This window comes from Haliaeetus albicilla, chromosome 6, assembly GCF_947461875.1.
Source record: "Haliaeetus albicilla chromosome 6, bHalAlb1.1, whole genome shotgun sequence".
Lineage (NCBI taxonomy): Eukaryota > Metazoa > Chordata > Aves > Accipitriformes > Accipitridae > Haliaeetus > Haliaeetus albicilla.
In genome coordinates, this window is record NC_091488.1 from 3,025,751 (window position 1) to 3,046,208 (window position 20,458).

General features: G+C 38.6%; 1 protein-coding gene and 1 long non-coding RNA gene across 4 annotated transcripts in view; one reads left to right on the forward strand and one right to left on the reverse strand.

The window, feature by feature from the left end:
* Positions 1-72: 72 nt before the first annotated feature.
* EIF2S3 (eukaryotic translation initiation factor 2 subunit gamma) lies at positions 73-15,577 on the forward strand. Its single transcript, XM_069784858.1, has 12 exons — positions 73-225; positions 2,552-2,615; positions 3,112-3,239; positions 3,364-3,485; positions 5,474-5,568; positions 6,825-6,983; positions 7,953-8,087; positions 9,001-9,095; positions 10,026-10,170; positions 10,581-10,750; positions 11,745-11,917; positions 14,824-15,577. Exons 1-12 carry the CDS (start codon positions 157-159, stop codon positions 14,885-14,887), a joined length of 1,419 nt encoding a protein of 472 aa, XP_069640959.1. The 5' UTR covers positions 73-156; the 3' UTR covers positions 14,888-15,577.
* Positions 3,468-20,458, reverse strand: part of LOC104314552 (uncharacterized) — a 31,175-nt gene continuing 14,184 nt past the window's right edge. Inside the window, exons 3-5 of one of the 3 annotated variants that reach the window (XR_011324946.1) lie at positions 18,787-19,078; positions 7,153-7,310; positions 3,468-3,717 (exon numbers count right to left, since the gene is read on the reverse strand). This is a non-coding gene — a long non-coding RNA (uncharacterized lncRNA). Of the gene's footprint in view, positions 3,718-7,152; positions 7,311-8,321; positions 8,587-18,786; positions 19,079-20,458 lie in introns of those variants that run through there. The other 2 variants (XR_011324947.1, XR_011324948.1) reach the window with 2 other exon arrangements.

Genomic DNA, 20,458 nt, shown 5'->3' on the forward strand with positions numbered 1-20,458 from the left:
GACGGCGGTCCCGCAACCGTTCGCCGCGGCGGGTCCCCGCAGACGGGCGTCCGCACCGCGGTCGGTGGGTGCTGGGTACCGCGGTGGCGGCGGTGGACGGGTTGAGCCGGGGGTCAGGCGGGCGCCCGGGCGTCCTCGCTTCCTCTTCGGGCCAAGATGGCGGGGGATGAGGCGGGAGTGACTCTGGGGCAGCCGCACCTCAGCCGGCAGGACCTCGCTACCTTGGTGAGACTCGCCCGAGGGGGCGACCAGGGGGACGGGGGCGAGTGGCCGCGGGCGGGGGCGCCGAGGAAGGGCGGTTGAGGGCAGCGGGGCGGCCGGGCGGGCCGTTGTGGGCGTGGGGGGAGAGGCGGCCGGAGGCTGAGGGGGATCCGGGCCTCCCTCCGGGCCCCGCCGCGGCGCTTGGGGCCGGTGAGGTGTGAGGGGGGGGCGAATTGCAGCACGTCGGGGCTGAGGGAAGGAGGGAGGGAGGCGCGGGGCCTGAGCGGCGGCGCCGGGAGCTGGTCAGGCCGGTCGCAGCGGGTTTGGGTTGCCTGGATGAGGCGCTTGGCTTTGCCGGTGGGGCGAGTCCCAGGCTCGGCGGGCTGGCGAGGGAAGCCGTTGTGTGACGGTGGCGGAGACGTGCAGTTTCCTCCTTGTAAGGGCTGGCCTGCTTAGTGAAGTTAAAGGCTCTTCTTTCTCCGAAGCAGAACCGTAAACTGGCATTCCCTTTCCCCAGCAGGCTAGACGAAGTGGTTGCCAGCCCTGTCTTGGTTGCTCTACTAAGAAAGTTTTCTTAACTCCCAAGAAAACCAGTTGCAGTGGTCTCTTGCTGTGGCAGTCTCGACGATTAAATGTCTCGCCTGGGCTGTCCCACTTACCACACATATATGCAGACAAAACCAGACTCATGCATGCGGACAAAACCAGTCAAAAATCCTATTGCTGCCTCCCTGGTGTTCAGCAAACTAGCAGAGCTTATTTGTCTTTACAGCAATAAGATCTGATACTCTTGGGGTTTGAGCATGAGAATTCTTTTTGTGTTATAGCTAAGCATGTTGATACTCATCAGTGAAGCACGTTAGTAATTTCAAAAAGTTTCTTTACTTCCTTTTGTTGTTGACCATGGCATTTGTCAGTCAGAAAGAGCAGAGATAGACCTAGTTGGGAGGTCAGTGAGAATTATTACCTTTAAGGCCAATTTTGTACCATTTCAGTTGGCCCTCGAATGCTTACAATTGACTGGAGCTTTTAGCTAACTTAGCCTTATACCAGTCTTGAGGACGAAATTGCATGCATGCATAATTGTGTGCACCAGGAACAATTCTCTTGATGACAGGATTTGCATCACGCTTATGTGCTAGTCACCCTACTAGATGGTGCCATCTGCAGGTCATGTTCCCATCGTTGACTTCGGTGCGCATAGTCATTTTAAGTTAGATATACAAGAACTATAAATGAAATTGCCTGTGTTAGGTGGACAAAACTTGTTGTATATTGAACACGAATGTTTTATTTATGTAATACTTGGGAATAGAATGAGTGAGCTTACGTTTTTGCATAGATGTGTTTTAAGTTTATTTGCTTGTTATGCACAGAACCTGCATGTAACAGTTTAAACCAGATATGGTTTAATGTAACCAGATATGGTTTAGTGTGTGTGCGTTATTTGCATCTTGGCAAAATCTTTATATCCTGTCCTGCACTGAGGACTCTTGGCATTGTGAATCTTTGCTTGAACTGAGCAGCTCATCCATATGAATTCAGTGCAAGATGGAAATGAACTGTAAACAGTTTCAAAAATAGTACAGCGGAACATTACAGTAGATTCCAATATTTGGACAAACAGCTTTAAAAAAACCAAAACATCTCTTTCATAGTTGGCTTTTGAACTATATGAAATATATGTGTAAGTGTTTTGATTTGCTGGGTGCTACCAGTATGTTCATGCAACAGGCTATTTAAGACAGCACAATTTTTGTCTGGTACCTAAAGTAGCAATAACAATATTTGAGGAAAAAGTGGCCATTTAAAAAAAAAAAATTAAATCCATGGCACTAATGAAATCTCTGGACCTCCTGACTCCAAAGTGTTAGTTGTAATTATATATTGACTCTAATGGAACCTTATGCAGATTAAACAACAGTTTACTGACAAACTGTTTTTTCAAACATAGGTGCAGTTCACCATGTAGCCCCTGGAAAATTAATTTAAATTTCCTTGTTATGTGTAATTTAAAGTTTGGGGGTAGGTAAGGGGAATTTTGTGTGTTAGAGCTTCTTTTGAGTTTGTTTTGTTTTGTTTACTTCCATCCTTTAACGCCTTGCAGCCTATACCATTTTACAACCAGTGTTTTGATTTGCAACCTATGCTGATTTACAGTCAGGATTTTGTTCACTTTTTGTCCTATTTCAGATACTTAAAAGACTGGAATGCATATCTAGAATTGTTTTAATGAGCTTGGTTGGATTTTTCTGAACAGAACTACTGGATAATTTTTAAGAAGATACCCATAGTACTCTCTAAACATTTAGATAAAAGATGAATAAATTCTAAAATCTCCCTCATACAGGATGTTACCAAGTTGACGCCTCTTTCACCAGAAGTCATCAGCAGACAAGCAACGATTAATATAGGTAAAAACAAACGTCTGAAAAAGAGGGGTGCATTAATGTGACTCTGGTGCTCAAGTAGCATATGGTACCTATGTGAGATCATTTTTAAGAAATTCTTACTGAAACTGTAATATAGATACAGTGTTTTCATAATAAATTTTATCAAGGTGCAGGAAGAGACTTGTCAAACCCTTTTAACTTGAAAAGCACCAATTTTACTTCACTGTAAACACTGTTGAATGAAGTGGGGTATAGTTGCTAAAGCAAAGTTTATTTTACCTTAAAATTAAGCATTGAAATGAGTTTCATGAAAATGCAAAGATCTGTCCACTGGGAGCTCAATTTAGGATCTTGTTTGCTTAAACAAAAATTATTACGAAACACATACGTGCTTCTGATGGGAGCTCTGGACTTACTGGCTATGGAGAGTTTGGGGTAATTATGTGTTGATCATAATGGAACATTGCACAAAATTAAACAATGGTTTATTGACAAAACATTTGCTTTTAATACATAGGTACCATTGGTCATGTAGCCCATGGAAAGTCGACAGTAGTCAAAGCTATATCTGGAGTTCATACTGTCAGATTTAAAAATGAACTGGAAAGAAATATTACAATCAAGCTGGGTTATGCTAATGCAAAGGTGAGTCCTTACTATAAATCTAGCAAATATGTTGCTAATATATTTCAGAATGGATGTACACTTATAGGTAACTAACCCTTGATGAATTAAACTTTTTTTCTCAATTTTTAAAAATTACATACAGATTTACAAGCTGGATGACCCAAGCTGTTCCCGGCCAGAGTGTTACCGATCCTGTGGAAGTAGCACGCCAGATGAGTTCCCTACGGATATTCCTGGCACCAAAGGGAACTTTAAACTAGTCAGGTAACTGCTGTAAAATGAATGGTATAAATTGTGTTTCCTTCCTTTTACATAACTGAAAATAGTCAGGATTGAGCTGTAAGCTGAATGAATTGTTATGGCAGACCACATGTTCCTAGATGCTGGGCACCCCTGATCTAAGGTATCATCCAGACTGCCTTGTTTTTATTAGTCGTGATGCACAGTCCATGGTAGAGCACAGCTGTGTCTTCTGTCCTTGGGTATTTGCAGGACTCTGAAGTGAAATTTTTCTGGTATTAGTACAAGTACATTTTAAAGCCACTAAAATGAGAACTAATGTGGACCTCTCAAATGCATCTTTAAAATTCCTCTCTGGAGGGTGCCCTTTGTTAAACTTTTTCTTCCTAGAAAAACTCGTTCTTCCTAGAGGCAGAAAACTTTTCAAAGTTCCTAAAATGAATCTATGAAAGCCTGATGCTTAATGTGACATCAGGCCTCTAGCTGGAGGCCAGGTGTTCTTTATTAACTTGTTGTGGTTTAACCCCAGCTGGCAATTAAGCACCACACAGCTGGTTGATCACTCTCCCCCCTTGCCCCGCAGTGGGATGGGGGAGACAATTGCGGAAGGGAGGAGTAAAACTCCTGGGTTGAGATAAAGCAGTTTAATAAAACAGAAAAGGAAGGGAAAATAATAATAATAAAATATACAAGTGATACACAATACAATTGCTCACCACCCACTGACCGATGCCCAGCCAGTCCCTGAGCCACGGTGCCCCCTGGCCAACTCCCCCCACTTTATATACTGGGCATGACATCATACAGTATGGACTACCCCTTTGGCTTATTTAGGTCAGCTGTCCTTGCTGTGTCCCCTCCGAGCTTCTTGTGCACTCCCAGCCTCTGCTGGCAGGGTAGGATGAGAAGCTGAAAAGTCCTTGCCTTAGTATAAACACTGCTTAGCAACAGCTAAAACATCAGTGTGTTATAACATTCTCATCCTAAATCCAAAACACAGCACTATACCAGCTGCTAAGAAGAAAATTGACTTTATTCCAGCCGAAACCAGGACTTCATTTCTAATAAAGTATAGCATGGTCACTATGCAAGCATAGTAACCACAACAGTTGTTACATGGGTCTTTACAACGATCGCTCAAATGAGAGTAGTCACGAAGGCTGTTGTACGACAAGATTCCTAGTTCATGGTTATGTATAAAACACATGTAGTGCTGTAATCACGTATTTCCTTCCTTTCCTCAGACTCTCAGTAGAGCACTTGTTCTAACAAAAACTTCTGTTGAAGTGTGACAGTCGTGCAGCCATTGTTAAATTATTGGTTAAAAACTTTGGATTCTTTGTCTTACTGTTTATTTGCTTATAGTAGATTTTTAACATTGTTAGCGAAGCAGCAAATTAGTCCCTTGCTTTTTGGTGGCATGCTACCAGAAAACAAGGATTCTTCACTGAATAGGTTCAGGCAAGAATGTTGTGAATTGACTATTATGGTCTGCACAATAAAATCATAAGGTTGGAACTATGAGCTGTAACACTGTAGAGAAATTTTTGAAGTGCGATTATAACCGTGTGATTAAAGATGCATAATTTTCTAAAATTGGAGAATGGGAGACGTCTTTTAAAAGAGATAAGAGAAATCCTGTGTGGTGTCTGTGTTGTTTGGTTTTGTGGGTGGTTTTTTTTTTTTTATTCTGGTGCATTTAAATCTGGTCTAATTTACAAGTAAATTTGGGAAATATTAAAGCAGTACCTAATACGGATATACAGTATCAAATCTTAAAACTCGGAACAACTATTCAGTAACCATTCAGTAGTCTTTGTGTTCTTTTAGAACTTTTTTGAAAATACTTTTAAGGTATTACTTCTCAGCATCTGTCTTGAAATGTTTTGTTTATCTATTTGTTTTAAGGATGCTTTTAACTTTTTTGTCTGCCTAGCCACTCACATAAATCAGTCAGAGAAATTGTTGATAATTTAGCTTTTGGACTTCTTTTTAACCTTCTTCTACAACAGGCATGTCTCTTTTGTGGATTGTCCTGGCCATGATATTTTGATGGCTACTATGTTGAACGGTGCAGCAGTAATGGATGCAGCTTTACTGTTGATAGGTAATGATTGCTACACAAAAGCAGAGCTCTATTTTTTAATATAATGAAGCAACTTTGTATGGGTTTTAAAATCTAGTGGGGCGGGGTGAGCAATTAAAACAAGTGAATGCTTTTGAGATGTGTTTAAGAAAATAAAGTGATGGTACAAAGAAAATGTACCCTAACAAGCTGGGGGTTTTTAAACATCACTGTACATATTCATTAGTCTGATAGCTGGCCCAATTGATAGAAGATTAGTTAGGGAAGAGGAAACCTTGTAGTGGTATAGTACTGTAAAATTTATACTGTTTTATGGAAATAGATTAGCTACAAGTCCATTTTGAGTTTCTCTGAAGCTTCAGTTTGCTTTAAGTAAGTATGTAGCCTTTGCCATACAGGAGAGTCCACAAACATCAGTACAAACAGTAAACCCAGATGAATACAGGCAAAATCAAGTACAGGTGATTTATCTTGATTCAGACAATTTTTGTTCCGATTTGCAACCAACAGGAAGAGAGTAAAACTGATTTTTATATGTCTATAGAACAATTCAATGTTGTGCAGTGATAAATAGTAATTATCTTACCTAGAATAGGGCATGTCAACAAACAGGAAAAACAGCTTCAGATATTGTAGTTCAAATAGTCTGAGAGAGATGATGAGCTGTCGTTCCTTCTGCCTGTTTAGATCTAGAAAGTGTGATAGACCAAACCTCAAGTGAGATTAACCACCATAATGGCACATCAGGCCAAAGTTGGCTTCTTGGATGGCTGAAATCCAAACCGTGCTGATAACTGCCCTATTCATGTACTTGATATATATATATATAGTGCGTTACAGAGTTTGGGGATCTTGGCATTTTTATGTCTCTAGTGATAAGAAAATGCCATAGAATTTTAAGATACTTCTGGAAAGGTGAAATGTCCATTACGCTACAGTCAGTATTGAGATGTCTGGAGACCTAAAGGATGGAATAAGTCAAGTAGACACAAGTTAGCTGTCAGTATCTTTGAAAATTTTGGATGTGTGTTTCGCCTGGGAGCAAGTAGAATAGGGGAACCACTCTGGCAACCTCTCATCTGTCATATATTGTGTGGATGCTACTGTTCTGGGGAAGAGTAGGTGCTTATTAACTTGGATGCTTCACAGGTAGCTTACTGAGAGGTGACTGTCTTTTTCTTTTTTAATTAAAGATACAATGGAAAGTAGATGTCCTAACTGTAGGAGTTTTGTCTGGTTTTATAGTTTCTGTATTGCAGTCACTTTTCTTCTTTCAGCCGGTAATGAGTCATGCCCTCAACCCCAGACCTCAGAACATCTAGCTGCTATAGAAATCATGAAACTGAAACACATTTTGATTCTACAGAATAAGATTGATTTGGTGAAGGAGAGCCAGGCTAAAGAACAGTATGAACAGATTCTTGCATTTGTACAAGGTAAGTTTTCAACAGCAGAAATCCAGTTAGTCGTGGAAATACTTCAGTGTTGCAACATGGACATTATGGTTTTCTATTTTTTTATAGAAAAGCTTCTCTTACCTAGACGATGCTGGTGTACATAGTCTGTTAATCTAAAAAAACAGACCATTGGCGTTTTGCTTCTTACCCATTTCAGACTGCTTATGTGCAATAGTGTTAAGGCTGTTGGTTGGAGCTCTTGATGTAAAACTAATAGCAATAGCTCTTCTCTAGTAGCTTTCACTGAATTTGTAGTTTCTTCTTGGTATTGTTTCTTCTCAGATTGTTTCTTTGGTAGAGATTTTACTTAGTACAGGAGAGAATGAAGCAGTGCTTGTTAGGGGCACCTTGTAGGTATAAAAGTGTTCGTTTCTCTTACCGAATCACAAAAGATTGGTCTTTTATCTCCCTCTGTAAGTCCATTTCAGGCAGTGTTATCCTACTCTGTCCATGAAGTTCTGTTCAACTTCAATCTAGTGCTTTGAGTTTCATCTTTCCCAGGAGGTTCCACTGTCTTCCCTGCTTATCTGTTTCAGCTGGGGTATGTGAAAAGCTGCAGAGCTAGATTGTCACCATCAAAAGTAGCCAATGGGTCTTTTTTTTTTTTTAATTAGTTCAGAACTGTTGTCTTGCATATGCTGTTCCTAACAGCCATTTCAGAGTGGCTTGATGTGTAAATTTGGAGTTTGAGAACCAGAGTTATCACAAGAAACATGGATATAATTAAAAATAATAATATTTAATAAGCCTTGATAACTAAATGCATCCTTCCATAAAATTAGGATTTTTGTTGAAGCAAAGGGTAAATACTCTGATAGTTACTGCTTTGGGAAATACACATAAAATGTGCCTTGAAATTCATTAGTATTGTTAACAGTGACAGAACACTTGGTCATATTGCTGTAAATACTATATTAAAGCTTGATGTTGAACTTGATTTTGTTTTAGGTACGGTTGCAGAAGGAGCTCCAATAATTCCAATCTCGGCACAGCTGAAATACAACATTGAGGTAGTTTGCGAGTATATAGTGAAGAAAATCCCAGTCCCTTTGCGAGACTTCACATCTGAACCAAGGCTTATTGGTATGTAAATGCTTAGGTCTGGGCTTTTGTGGCTAACCATTTACTACGGGTATCTACAGTTAGAATAGCATGTTGCTGAATGCTTTAAAAAGAGGTAGGTTTAAAAGGAGTGTGCTCTTATTTTAAAACTTGCATATTTTCTGAGAGCTGTATTGTTTGTTCATAGTTAATTGCTATAGTTAAATCTATTTGAGGTACTTGCTGTTTTTTCTGTATATTCTATGCGTATGACAGCACTAAAATGCAATAAAGACAAGAAATTTATTTCCTTTAGTTGCTGTGAATTTAAATTTGATTTAACAAAGTACTGACAAACTGTTGAATTTGAAAATTAAATTATTTCCATGAAACTGTTATAGGTAGCCTGGTTAGATTTTCTGTGTTAGTCTCCTGGATATAATTGTCAAAGTCTCAGTTCTTGTCCAGCATATTACAAAATTCAGTTCCACTGTGATGAATCCATTTATTTGCCCTTTTTTCCACATAAAACATGGGAGACCTACAAAACATGTTCAGAATGCATAAAAATTGACCACATTAAAACAAAGTTCCAGTCTTCACAATTGACATTGTGAATATTGAAAGGGTTTTGTAATATAGTTGATCATTGCGTTCTTTTTCAAATACTGAACTTGATAACTTAATTTCTGCATTCAGAAACAGTTTTAAAAAACACTCAGGTATATGAGCAGCTTAAATGGTTTTGAGAACAAAATCAGCTATATAGTTATAAATTCAGAATAAAATATTCATCATGTTTTAGTGTTCTTCCTGAATTATGTTTTTATAATATTTATGAATATGTGTATATCTTCATAAGTATAGGGAAGGAGTCAAAGTTGCTGAAGAAAGACACTAATTCTTTAAAAACCTGATCTTAAATATAAACCTGATTATGGTCTATTCTTTTCAGTAATTAGATCTTTTGATGTCAACAAGCCTGGCTGTGAAGTTGATGACCTTAAGGGAGGTGTAGCTGGTGGCAGTATTCTAAAGGGTGTTTTAAAGGTAACCTTTCCCCTTTCTTGTCTGGAGGTTTGTAATGACAATATTGAGTAGAGTTTTTCCATGCTTAGCACAAAATGAATCTATATAATCAATTTCTTTTTAAACTAGAATACAGTCAGGTGGCACTTACCCTTTCTGTCTGTGTCTTGTTTTTACTTCCTGTTTTAAAATACTAGAACAAGAAACACTGATTTTTATTTTTCAAATATATTTTTGTTACTGTAGTCTTAACTTTTGCTAACTATGATACTGATTTCATTGCTTACAAAAACTGAGGGAGCTATTTTTTTCTGTCCTACCACTTTTACTTGCTGAATTATTGGGGGGAAGAGGGGAGCAAAAGAACTTTAAAAGTACATCGGAAATGGGTGTGGGTTCCCAAAGGTGCCACTTCCTCATTTAAGTATTCTGTATATTTTTATTTTTTATTTTGCTTGTGGGATACCGTCAATAGATGGAAACTTTAAAAGTTGCTCTACTAGACTGGAAAGCAAACTACATCTCTCAACATTTATACAACTTGTATTTTCTTTGTCTTGTGGTTTATTGATGCTGATCAGTTACACCGATCAAATTAGCTCAATTTTCCTCAGTGCTGTAACATTTCTAAATGAAATGTCATTTTTAAAAACTAAACTAAAATTTAAATGTTGGGACTATTGCTGATAAAGATCCTTTGCTAAAGCAGTTTTAAGAATTGTATTGAAAAGAAAATCAATTCTTATATTAGCTATAAGATACAGAGCTTTCAGTATTGTTCAGTTAGCAGTAAACAGTGCAACAGAAGTTCTAGAAGTTCTACAGTAGCCAAGAACTAAGGACTTTTATAAATAGTAGATCTTGGGATAAGTAGGTCTTATCTGTGACTAGGAGTTAGCTTTATGTTCCTGTGAAACAACCAGTTAATCACTTTTTCACTTCTGTAATTAGGTGGGCCAGGAAATTGAGGTCCGGCCTGGTATTGTGTCCAAGGACAGTGAAGGAAAACTCATGTGCAAGCCAATCTTTTCCAAAATTGTGTCACTCTTTGCCGAACACAATGATCTACAATATGCTGCTCCAGGAGGTCTTATAGGTAAGAATATTCTCTTATGAAAAGATTTCTTTATGCTTATTGAAAACACTTGTTATCATTCAGCAGTGCATTTCAGTGTAGTAAACAAAAAGGCTATGAGTGATTTCAAATAATTCATATATGTAGAGAGACAACATGGGTGTGAAAATTAGATATTTAATAGATAAATAATTTTCCTGAATGTCACTGGCCAATACAGATCAACTTGCATTGTTAATTGTACCAGCTTTAACAGTAGAATATTTCTTCACCTGTTTAGACATAGCTCATAGTCAAGTGCTGCCCAGGTAATAGGAAATCGCCAATACGTTCTCAGTTTGCTGTTTTTAAATCTCCTTCAAATATTTTAATATGTAAATGTGACAGCTACCTTTCAGTTACTCTTTGTGACTTTCCTTGTTGTGTTGTAGGTGTTGGAACTAAGATTGATCCAACTTTGTGTCGGGCTGACCGAATGGTAGGCCAAGTTCTTGGTGCAGTTGGAGCACTGCCAGAAATATTTACAGAGCTAGAAATTTCCTATTTCTTGCTGAGACGACTATTAGGTGTGCGCACTGAAGGAGACAAGAAAGCTGCGAAGGTCTGTACCCCTTTTTTTGTTTTCCTGATTTCTCTTCTTGTGCTAAGTTTTATTAGTATATACATTTTTTTGATCTTCCATAGTAATTTTGTCTCCCTGTTCATATATGCTTGTCACTAAACTTACCTGCTTATTTAATATTACAGAATAATGCTTTTCAGAGGAGTAGGAATTCGTATCACAGTAGTTTAAAGTAGCATAAAGTATTTGTGTCCTGAAGCTAGATATTCTTCCAAACACATTGGTAGTTGTTTTCCTTTGTTGTCAGCCTATTCCTTTGTACAATAATTAGTTTTATACACATACTGATCTACTTCCTACTTCCATATGTTTTGTAGATTATCTCTCTGAAGAACTTTTTAAAGCTAAGTATTTTTGAAAGACTGTAGTTGAAAAGAAACTGAACTTGATGCATGGCACAGTCGTGTGTTCCATAGTCCATTTTACACAAATCAAACTAGAAGATCATAGTTTTCCCCATTAGCATTAAAATCTATAAACTGCTTCATGCAACAGTATGTTAAGTGCTTCAGTGCTCTCTTTATCCTGTGAAATGAACTATTTTTTGAAAAATCTTTTTAATGTATGTAGGCATAAGGGAAATGAGAATATCCAGATTATCTTAGAGTGGTATAACATTCCAGTTTGTAGCAATATCTGAGACTGTTTACACTTTTAATACAGTATGTGCAATCATCAGTATGTTTTATAGAAAATGTAGAGAAATCCCAAGAAAGTATATCATACCAAGAACCTACAGTACTACATGCACAACATATTTATGTGTTTGTCCTTTCACATACAAACTTTATCCACTGACACTACTGTGCATGGTTTGTGTGTGGGGATATTTATAGTTTTTGCATTTCTCAGCTATATCTTTTTTTGTGGCATGTGGTAACAGAAGATATTGATATTGTCTGTGTTTTGGTTTGGTTTTTTTTTTTTTAAATACTAAAGCTTATGTTTCCGAGTTTTGTATGTCTGTCTTCAGGTGCAAAAATTATCGAAGAATGAAGTTTTGATGGTAAACATAGGATCCTTATCTACTGGAGGGAGAGTCAGTGCAGTAAAGGCTGATTTGGGGAAGATTGTGCTAACTAACCCAGTATGCACAGAAGTGGGAGAAAAAATTGCCCTGAGTCGAAGAGTTGAGAAACACTGGCGGTAAGTTGGTGCTAAATTGGTAGAGTACCTGGTTGTTATATTGTTAACAAAAAAATACATGGATCTGATTTTGTCCTAGAATAGGTAAGTGTATATCTGTTTTAAAAATTCTTCTGGATTCTCTAACACATTGACACCATTATTGTGGAATGCTTCATTTCATTACTAGCCTATTTTTTCAGAGAAGTGCTATAATTGGGTAGATACCTATTAGTTAACAGACCCAGAAACATCTGAGTTCACGTTTTGTTGCCAAAACTGCCATGCTGTAAATTGAGCTAACATCAGGCAATCTTGGCAGAGCAGTTTGGAAATTCTGGTAATGTTAAGTCAAAGCTTGTCTTTATACACACCTAAGTCAATGGTGTTCTACCTGTGGAGCTGTATATGATTCCTGCTGCAACCTTGAAGTAATAGCAGGGGAATGGAGGAGGGACATTCTAAGGTTCGAGTAGTTTATGTACTATGAATAGAGAGGAAAGAAAAAGGTATCAACTGGATTGACCCATTCAAATTACAAATATAAAATGTCTGACTGCACAGAAGTGTCTGGAGGCTGAAAATGATGAGCAGAATTGGTTGATGATTCATTTTAATCTTAGTGCCATACTTCTTTTTAGATGATTATGCATACTGTACATGTTACATGTTCCAAAAGACTACATGAGCATCATAAGAACTTAAGGGTATTTAGATGCGTTGACCCTGCACAGGTCTTGTAAAAATGGCTGTGTTCCCTTATACTACAAGAAGTCTCTACTGTATGAAAAAGAAATAAGCTTTAAATATCCATGGATGCATGTTTCTTTTTCAGATCAACAAGAAAGCATAGATGGGAATTTAGTGCCTGCTGTCTCAGAGCTAGCTGACAAATTATGGAAGAGATTACTCCCTGAAAAAAACCCACAACAAATAACAAGGAAAAAGATAACATGTCTTGAACAGTAGGAGGGGAAAAAAAAAAAAGGCAGGACCCAAATTAAGTCAGGGAAAGCAGAAGGAAGAGGAGAAACTATTTATATTGGAAATGATGCTTTTTTTTTTTTTTCCAGCTATAGACTGCTAGCCAATGTAAATTTTAATGTGAGTTTTGTTGCTTCTGTAGATTACTTCCCACTTGAAAAACATGACCGAATTTTGCTGGAAAGCCTGCTTGACTCTGGATTATGGGGTGGGCGAGTAGTGGCAGCCTGCTATAAAGATCCTGTTATTAAAAAGTTGCCTTCTATGCTGTATTAAAAGGATAGAGAGACAACATAAGGAAACAAAGTTGAGAAAAGGGAAAGGAGGTGAACTGGGAAGAGCAGCATAATAAAATCCAGTTGGAGTTAAGATAATGTACGGTTGGTACTGTGAAAAGGAACGTGTAGCCTGAGGCAGTGGGGTACTGAAAAGATGGAAGAAGGTGAGAACGCAAGAGATGAAAAGGAGGTATAGAAAGTAAATACATAGACGCATAGAGATTAAACAGCAAATGGCCAAGGAAACAGGATACACTAGTGATTCCAGGGAATGGTGAATTCAGAAGTGGACTAGTTGTAAGCTATGGATGTGGTCCTAAAAAGTGGGAAGTGCTGGGCTTATATGCTTCAGTTCCTTTTCTGGTGTCCAGAGACAGGCTCTACTGCTTAGCAAATTAAATTGAGATGCACATGTGGTTTCTGTGTATCTCATTGCCAGAAATTGGGAATGTTTTAAAGGCTGTATTAATGACATGGACTGCCTGCTGACTGTGGAAATGGACATAATCTTAATTTCTTTACAGAAGCTTATTTTTATGAGGCAACAGTGGCCTGTAAAAGAGGCCTTAATTTTACTGAATATAAATAGTAGAACTTACCTGAGAGTTGAGTTGTCTGGGAAGTGGATTCATTACCCAGTGTGCAACAAGCCAATAATCACACACTTGGGAGAGACATTATTTCATTTTTGCGCAAAGATGGGTGCTAGGTGGTAATTCCACAACGCTAGCACACCCTGCAGTTAAGCAAGCAAGCAATTTATACAGTTTTAGATTCAACTGCTTAGTTTCCAAAGTCCTTCCCCAAAATCTTTATTGGTAGTCGCTTATCTGCTACCATTTCTACTGGGCTAAGGTTTTCTCCGCTTTGAGTTAGAAGTGCAGTGTTCTTTTATTCTACAGTGCATGCTCAAGGAGCATGTGGGGGGTAAGTTGTTTAGGTATTTAATTGAGTCGGTGGTCACCATCTCCCCTGCCGCCTTTACTTTTCCCCTAGTTCATGTTTCTTTGGTAATCAGCCGGTGCCTTCTGGAGCAGGATGTTTCCTTTTGATCAGTCTTTAGTTCCTTTTTCAAGGGTATAGTTGGCAAAGCCTGCATCATTCATACAAAGTAAGGGGGCCTACAGAGTGAAACTATTGAGTAATGGTCCTCCTTAAAGGACAATGCATTGTGCTTAACCCTAAATTGAGCAGTATCACCACAGTTAGGCCATAACTCAAACATTACCTTTATAGGTTACATGTTCAGTGAGAGTAACAGCTGTCTTTATAATCTTACTATCATCTTGTCTGAATTTTCACATTTTCATTTCTATTTGAAAGTAATGCAGCACTTCAGGCATAGGTGAAAGAGATCAAGCTGTGAATAGATTTACAGTCCACCAGTACAACGTAAGTTACAACATTTTCAGATTTTTAGTTTACTGTTCAAAGGTACATCCTTAGCTGATTACAAACGTACAAATGCTCTTTGTCCCTCATCCTTTTTTATTCTGTGTTTCTGCTAACCAGTCTTAGATCTTGTAGGATGTTTTGGGTAGGAGACAAGTGGAGAAAATTCAAATTGTGAGAGCTGAAGGCGTAAGAATGACAAGAGGCTGTTGATTTATCCAGGATATTTCTGTCTACTATTAAAAGTAACATAAACTTTTTTTCTTTTTGCAGTTTAATTGGTTGGGGTCAAATCAGAAGAGGAGTGACAATCAAGCCAACTGTTGATGATGACTGAAGAACAAAAGAGTGTGCTTCATTTTTAAGGATGAAGTGCCTATTTCCATTTTGGAGGGGGTATATTTTCACAGTGGAATTGGAAGCTGTGCAAGCAGTATCTTTGAGTTGTATGGCTGTCCTTGTACATGTTATTGAATTTTACCCTCTTACTAAAATACTAGTCACTATCGCCATTAAAAGTGTAAAAGAATTGGTGTAGAAGTGGGTTTAATTATCCACATTTTAGTAGAAATTAATTGTACATGTCTCATGGCATGTCTAATTTATGTCATTTTGTGTTTCAGACATACCTGTTTAAATCAGTCAAGCCAGCCCCAGTGTAACACACAAACCATAAATCTGGTATTGAAATAAAATATTGCTTATTTTCATTAATCCATACAATTTTTCTGAGTAACAAAAGACTGCAGTGATTGTTCAACCAGTACAAGAATTAAAAGCAAAAAACCAAGCTCTTCTTGAAGACTAGTACCCTTTCTGACAACATCTTGTTTTGTTTAGATAGCTGTTGACAACAAAAACTTTCTTCCTTAGTTTGTATGGTTCCAACTTTAGGATTCTAGCTGTATTACACTTTGTAATTAGGATGGCAATGTTGACTGACTTAAATTTGTCACTTCCAGTATAACAACAAGTTTTGGTTAATCCCCCAAAGAAAAACTACAAGTAAACTGCATCTGAACTGGCAGTACTGTTTCTGACCTTATTTTAGAATGGATTTATGAAAAGAATGTGATTTAATTTGAAACATAGCTGTTTGTCATCATGGAACTCTGTGGGTGACCTGGGAGCTCTTTATACAGTAGGACTAAACTGTTTATTTCGAAGTTATATTGAGCAAATATTAGCTATGATCTTGAACTATAAAGTATCTGGAAAAGGCTATAGAAGGTAATGATGGGGGGGCTGTGGGATTTGGAATGAGATGAGGAAAAAGGTGTAAAACCATCTTTGCTTAGCTAGCCTGAATCACAGTCCTTAGGAGAAAACATAATGTAATAAACTTACTGTAGGGTGCTAATACTTTAATCCATTTAGGTTTTACTTCTTCATTTGTACTAATGTATATAGTTCTAGGTATTTTAGATACTAGACTAGCAAGTCATGTTACTTTCCATACTTTTTATACAAAGTACTGTGTTTATTTTCAAAGCCTGGTTTCTGTTGTATTTCATATCTTCAAGGGCATTCTAAAGGTAAATACCGTTTCACTCATCAAAATGGACCTTGGTGGAACAGCTTGAGTTTTGTTCCTGATTCTGCATTGTATTTTGTGTTCCCTTATTCCATCTACATTCCTGTACTCAGTTTCTCCATTTGTAAAGTACTTCTACCTCGCGTGGTGTTGAGAGTAAATACGTTAATTTTTGTATACTGCTTCTCCTTAAAAGAAAGGGAGTCAGCTGTAGTTCTTCCTGATTCTCCTAGCACTTCACCAGTATAGTCTTCAATGTGTGTTTCAAAGACTGCATCTTCCGTGCTTTGGAAGCTCATTTTTGTAATTTTAGGAACTTGGATAAACTTACGTCTTGCCTAGTTTGGGATCATGAGGGTGAGCACAGAAGAGAAAGTAAGCTACTGCAGAGTGCTAGGATGACACCACCACCAGGGTGAAATCTAGTCCAAAGAGTTCTTTCGAAATGCACTGAATGTATGGCTTTAATGATAAAGAAATGCTGAAATGCTTCTGAGAAATTGGTTAAGCACCTATTGTCTTTTTTTAGGCATCCAGATATTTTGGAGATTGGGGCTTAATCTCTTGATCTGCAATTTAAAAAATAAGTGCCATAATCATTCCAAAATACGTCGTGTACTCTTTCACTTGGTTAGGTAATAAATGCGAAGTACTAGTATTGTCTTAGTGCTAGGATTAGTAGCCATAGGTCGTTACTTAATTTAGGTCTAAAGCATGATTTGATACTGCTATAGTTGATACCAGATTTATTAGGTAGGTGTATGTTATCAGTAACATTAAGAAATGCTTTATGAAAGTGTCTTGTTCCCTCTGAAATGTTAAGTCATGTTTTCTTTCTCTGATAGCACACACAGGAACTGGTGGGAACTAGAGAGAGAATAGAGGCAGTGAAGTGCCAGGGTAGCAAATTTTGCTTCTGGCCCATTCTTGCATCAGCCTACTTTCATGGTAGCTCTTCCAGGCTGGGCTAGGGTTTTTTAGCAGCTGCAGCCCTCTCCCAAGGCAGTTTCTTGTATTTTTCAAGTGTTTGCCACTTCCTTCTGATGGTGGGCTTAGGTTTGTTATTGTGCACGTGTGCTGCGTCGTGCAGAAAAGAGTTGCTTAAGAGTGGGACGGTTGTTATGGAATAGTGTGTCTGGCCCAACGTCTATTCCTGATCCTTTCCAAGAGAAGAAGGGAGGTTAGGAGCACGTGTAGGTAGTCTGAGGTGTCAGCTATGATTTACGTATGACATCAACAGTGTGCTGTATATCCTATCACACCAGGGTAGGGGCTGGGGGACAGATAACATGCCAAGTTCTTTTTTTACTGCCAAGATGTTACATTTCCTCTAACTGGAAAGCTTTGACTCTGCTGGCATGAGTGAAGAATAATGGGAACATTTTGAGACTTCGATGAACACGTGAAGCACATGACTCTGCAGCATCGGAGAGCCAAGTATGAACAGTGTAAGTGTAAATAAATTATGTGCTGGTGTGTCTGTGTCCACCCACTCTGCATTCACTGAATTGTGATGCTGAGATTCAGATGAATGACGAGAGAAAAAAACACCATGTAAAACTAAGGAAGTTGAAAATTACTTCAGTTTTCTTGGCCAGGATGAAAATAGTAACAGATGACTTGTGAGTGCTCTGATTTGTTTCAGAGTGATTTTATTTTTTTTTATTTTTTTTTTTACCCTTGGTCAGATTTAGCTCCCTGAACGTAGGTGTGCCGTTGCATTTCAAAGGGCTTGGCTAGCCAGGGCACACGTGTGGAATGGGCAGCTGTCAACACTTGCCGCATTCTGGAGTGGTAGCTGGATAGAGCAGGGCATCTCGCATGGCACCAGTACTGACACCGAGGTAACTGACTCTCTCCCAGTCATCTGTCTGATTTTGGTAATTGGTTTTAGGAGGGCACTAGTGTAGTGGTACCTCTTCACTGTGGGGAGGAGAATGTATTACATCAACAAATACTTTGCAAAAGACTTCTGGTATCGAAGAAACCTACCAGACCAGTGTAAGTTAACTACTACCAGGTTTGGGTTTGGTTTGTTTTGATTGACCTGTGATTGGTTTTGTATTAAAACTAGCTAGAGATGCTGGCTGGCTGTCATTCCAGCTAGTTTTTGCTGGTTCACTCAAATTAAGCTACTTAAGAAACAGAGTTCTCCATTATGTTTATCTGTATCACAAATACTGTATTGCCCTGTTAAAATTCAGATTGGTTACCTAGTTTAAGGAATTAGATTTTAAGGAAGCAAAGGTGGACAAAACTGCAAGTAGTTCTTCACTTCAGCTTTTTGTAAATGCCAGTGGGGTGGCTGCTGCTTCACTTGATTTTATGCATGGAAATGAGGTTATTTTTAAGAAAAGTGGATGCTAGTTTCCTGTTGTTTCTGATGCAACTGAAGTCAAGTTTAAAACTGAACAGAAACGAGAGGAGGAAGGAGTGGTTGCTCTCCAAGGTGTGTGTGCAACCCCTGACCTAGAGCAGCTCTCCAGCACTACACTGTATATCTGAGCCTTTGTGGCTAGAGATTATCTTCAGTGGAAAAACTGCTTTTGAACAGTCCTCTGGGGTTCTGTTTTGGTTTTGGTTTGGTTTGGTTTTTTTTAGTGTTTCTGCTTCCCATCCAGGTAAGTGTGAAAACCTTGATGGAGCAAAACATTTTTTAAGAGAGCAGAAATGCCCTATTCCCACTATCAAGGGTCACATACCTCATTTACAGCGAGGACTCGCACCTCTTCCACATCAGCGTAGAATGCTGAAGTCCTCGTCACTCGGGGTACTACGGGTGGATTTGAATCCGCTCTATGTACGCTCTTCACAGCACAAGACTTGCAACAACTGTCAGGATACTACAGGGATTTGGAGGGCCAGTGTTCAGAACTGTGATTGTAGTTAACTCCAGGTGGAAACTCGACTTACTCCAAAGTGGAGTAACACCCACAGGAGAGCTTGTTCAGTTTATTCCTCTTTTCTCCCTACCTGTTCTCCCACCAGTTCTCTCTGTGAAAATGAAAGGTAAAAGTGATCCCTTTACTGCCCATCCCTATTTGTACAGAAGATTTCATTGTCTATAGACTAGCATTGAGTTACTAACAGTGACAAAAGACATAGAAGTGTCTCCCCAGTGCCCTGTTCCAAGCTCTCTTCCATTCAGATCTTGCTGTGTAACAGGCAAGAAAATCACCTGCTACCTTAAATTTGCCATAAAGAAAAATTTAGGAAAAATGCATTTACTGGAACCTTTAAAATGAAGGTCAGTCACCTTCGTAACTTCTGTAGAAGCATGAACCTGCTAAAATAGGGAGATGTCAGATTAATGACAGTGGCGGTCATACAGCTGCTTTAAAGGAGCAGAAGCCTGGGTTGCTGTTGAAGCTTAGACCTATCCTGCTCCTGGGTGCTTGCTGCCCATACATGTTGTTTCAGCTCTAATGCTTGTACAGATGTGCAGTGAATCGGATGAGGGAACAGATTTGAAAAACTTGATATTTTTTATTTATTTTTTTTAGAAATGAAAGGAGAGATGTAGATGAGAGACAGTCTTTTCTGTTGGCAGCTTGGATTTAAAATTAAATTTCTGTCATAAGGTTTCAGGTGACGGGGAATATGGGAAATTCTATTTTGCTTTTGCCAGGTAGAAAATAACCTTCATGTTTTCTCACATACCTAATGTAACTTAAGACTTTATATGTATGACTTTGCACTCTATCTCCATTAAACTAATACTATATCCCAGGCTGTGTGCATTTATCAGTTCTATAGATCTATTAATTCACGCTGATAACGCAGTTCGAGCCAGGATATTATAACTGTAAGATTGCAATTCCAAGCAGTAAAAATGCAAGTGAATGATGGATGAAATAAACCCAAAACATCTCTGGTTTTCCTGCCCCCAAATTCTGGCAGTTTCCCCTGCTTCATTATTTTTAGGAGTTATTCTGAGCTGATTAAAGAAAGGAGGCACAGCTGAGAGTACGGGTGGAGTATCTGCATTTTGGTTGGGTGTATAACAAGGAGGTTATATGAAGAGAGCATTTCCCAGAGTTGCAGTGCTGCTGCTGTTAACACCTTAGGTTGGCTTTCAAAGCCCTGGTTTCACGAAAATGTGTAGAGAAAGAGTAATTATCTTAATTTCATAGCGAAGTTTTCTCTAAGGCATTAGTACATATATACTTATGCTACTTACACTGTTGCATATAAATAACACTACCTCTCTAGAAAAAGATCAGTGAATGGCTGTGCAGAAACTACAGTAAACCTGTGATGCAGGAAAGAAATAAAGCTAAAAGCTTGTACTTCTGCACGATGCTTACTGAGGTTCATTGTACAAAGAAACAGCTATAGAACACTGAGAAAAATAGAAAGTCTCCAAAGCATGGG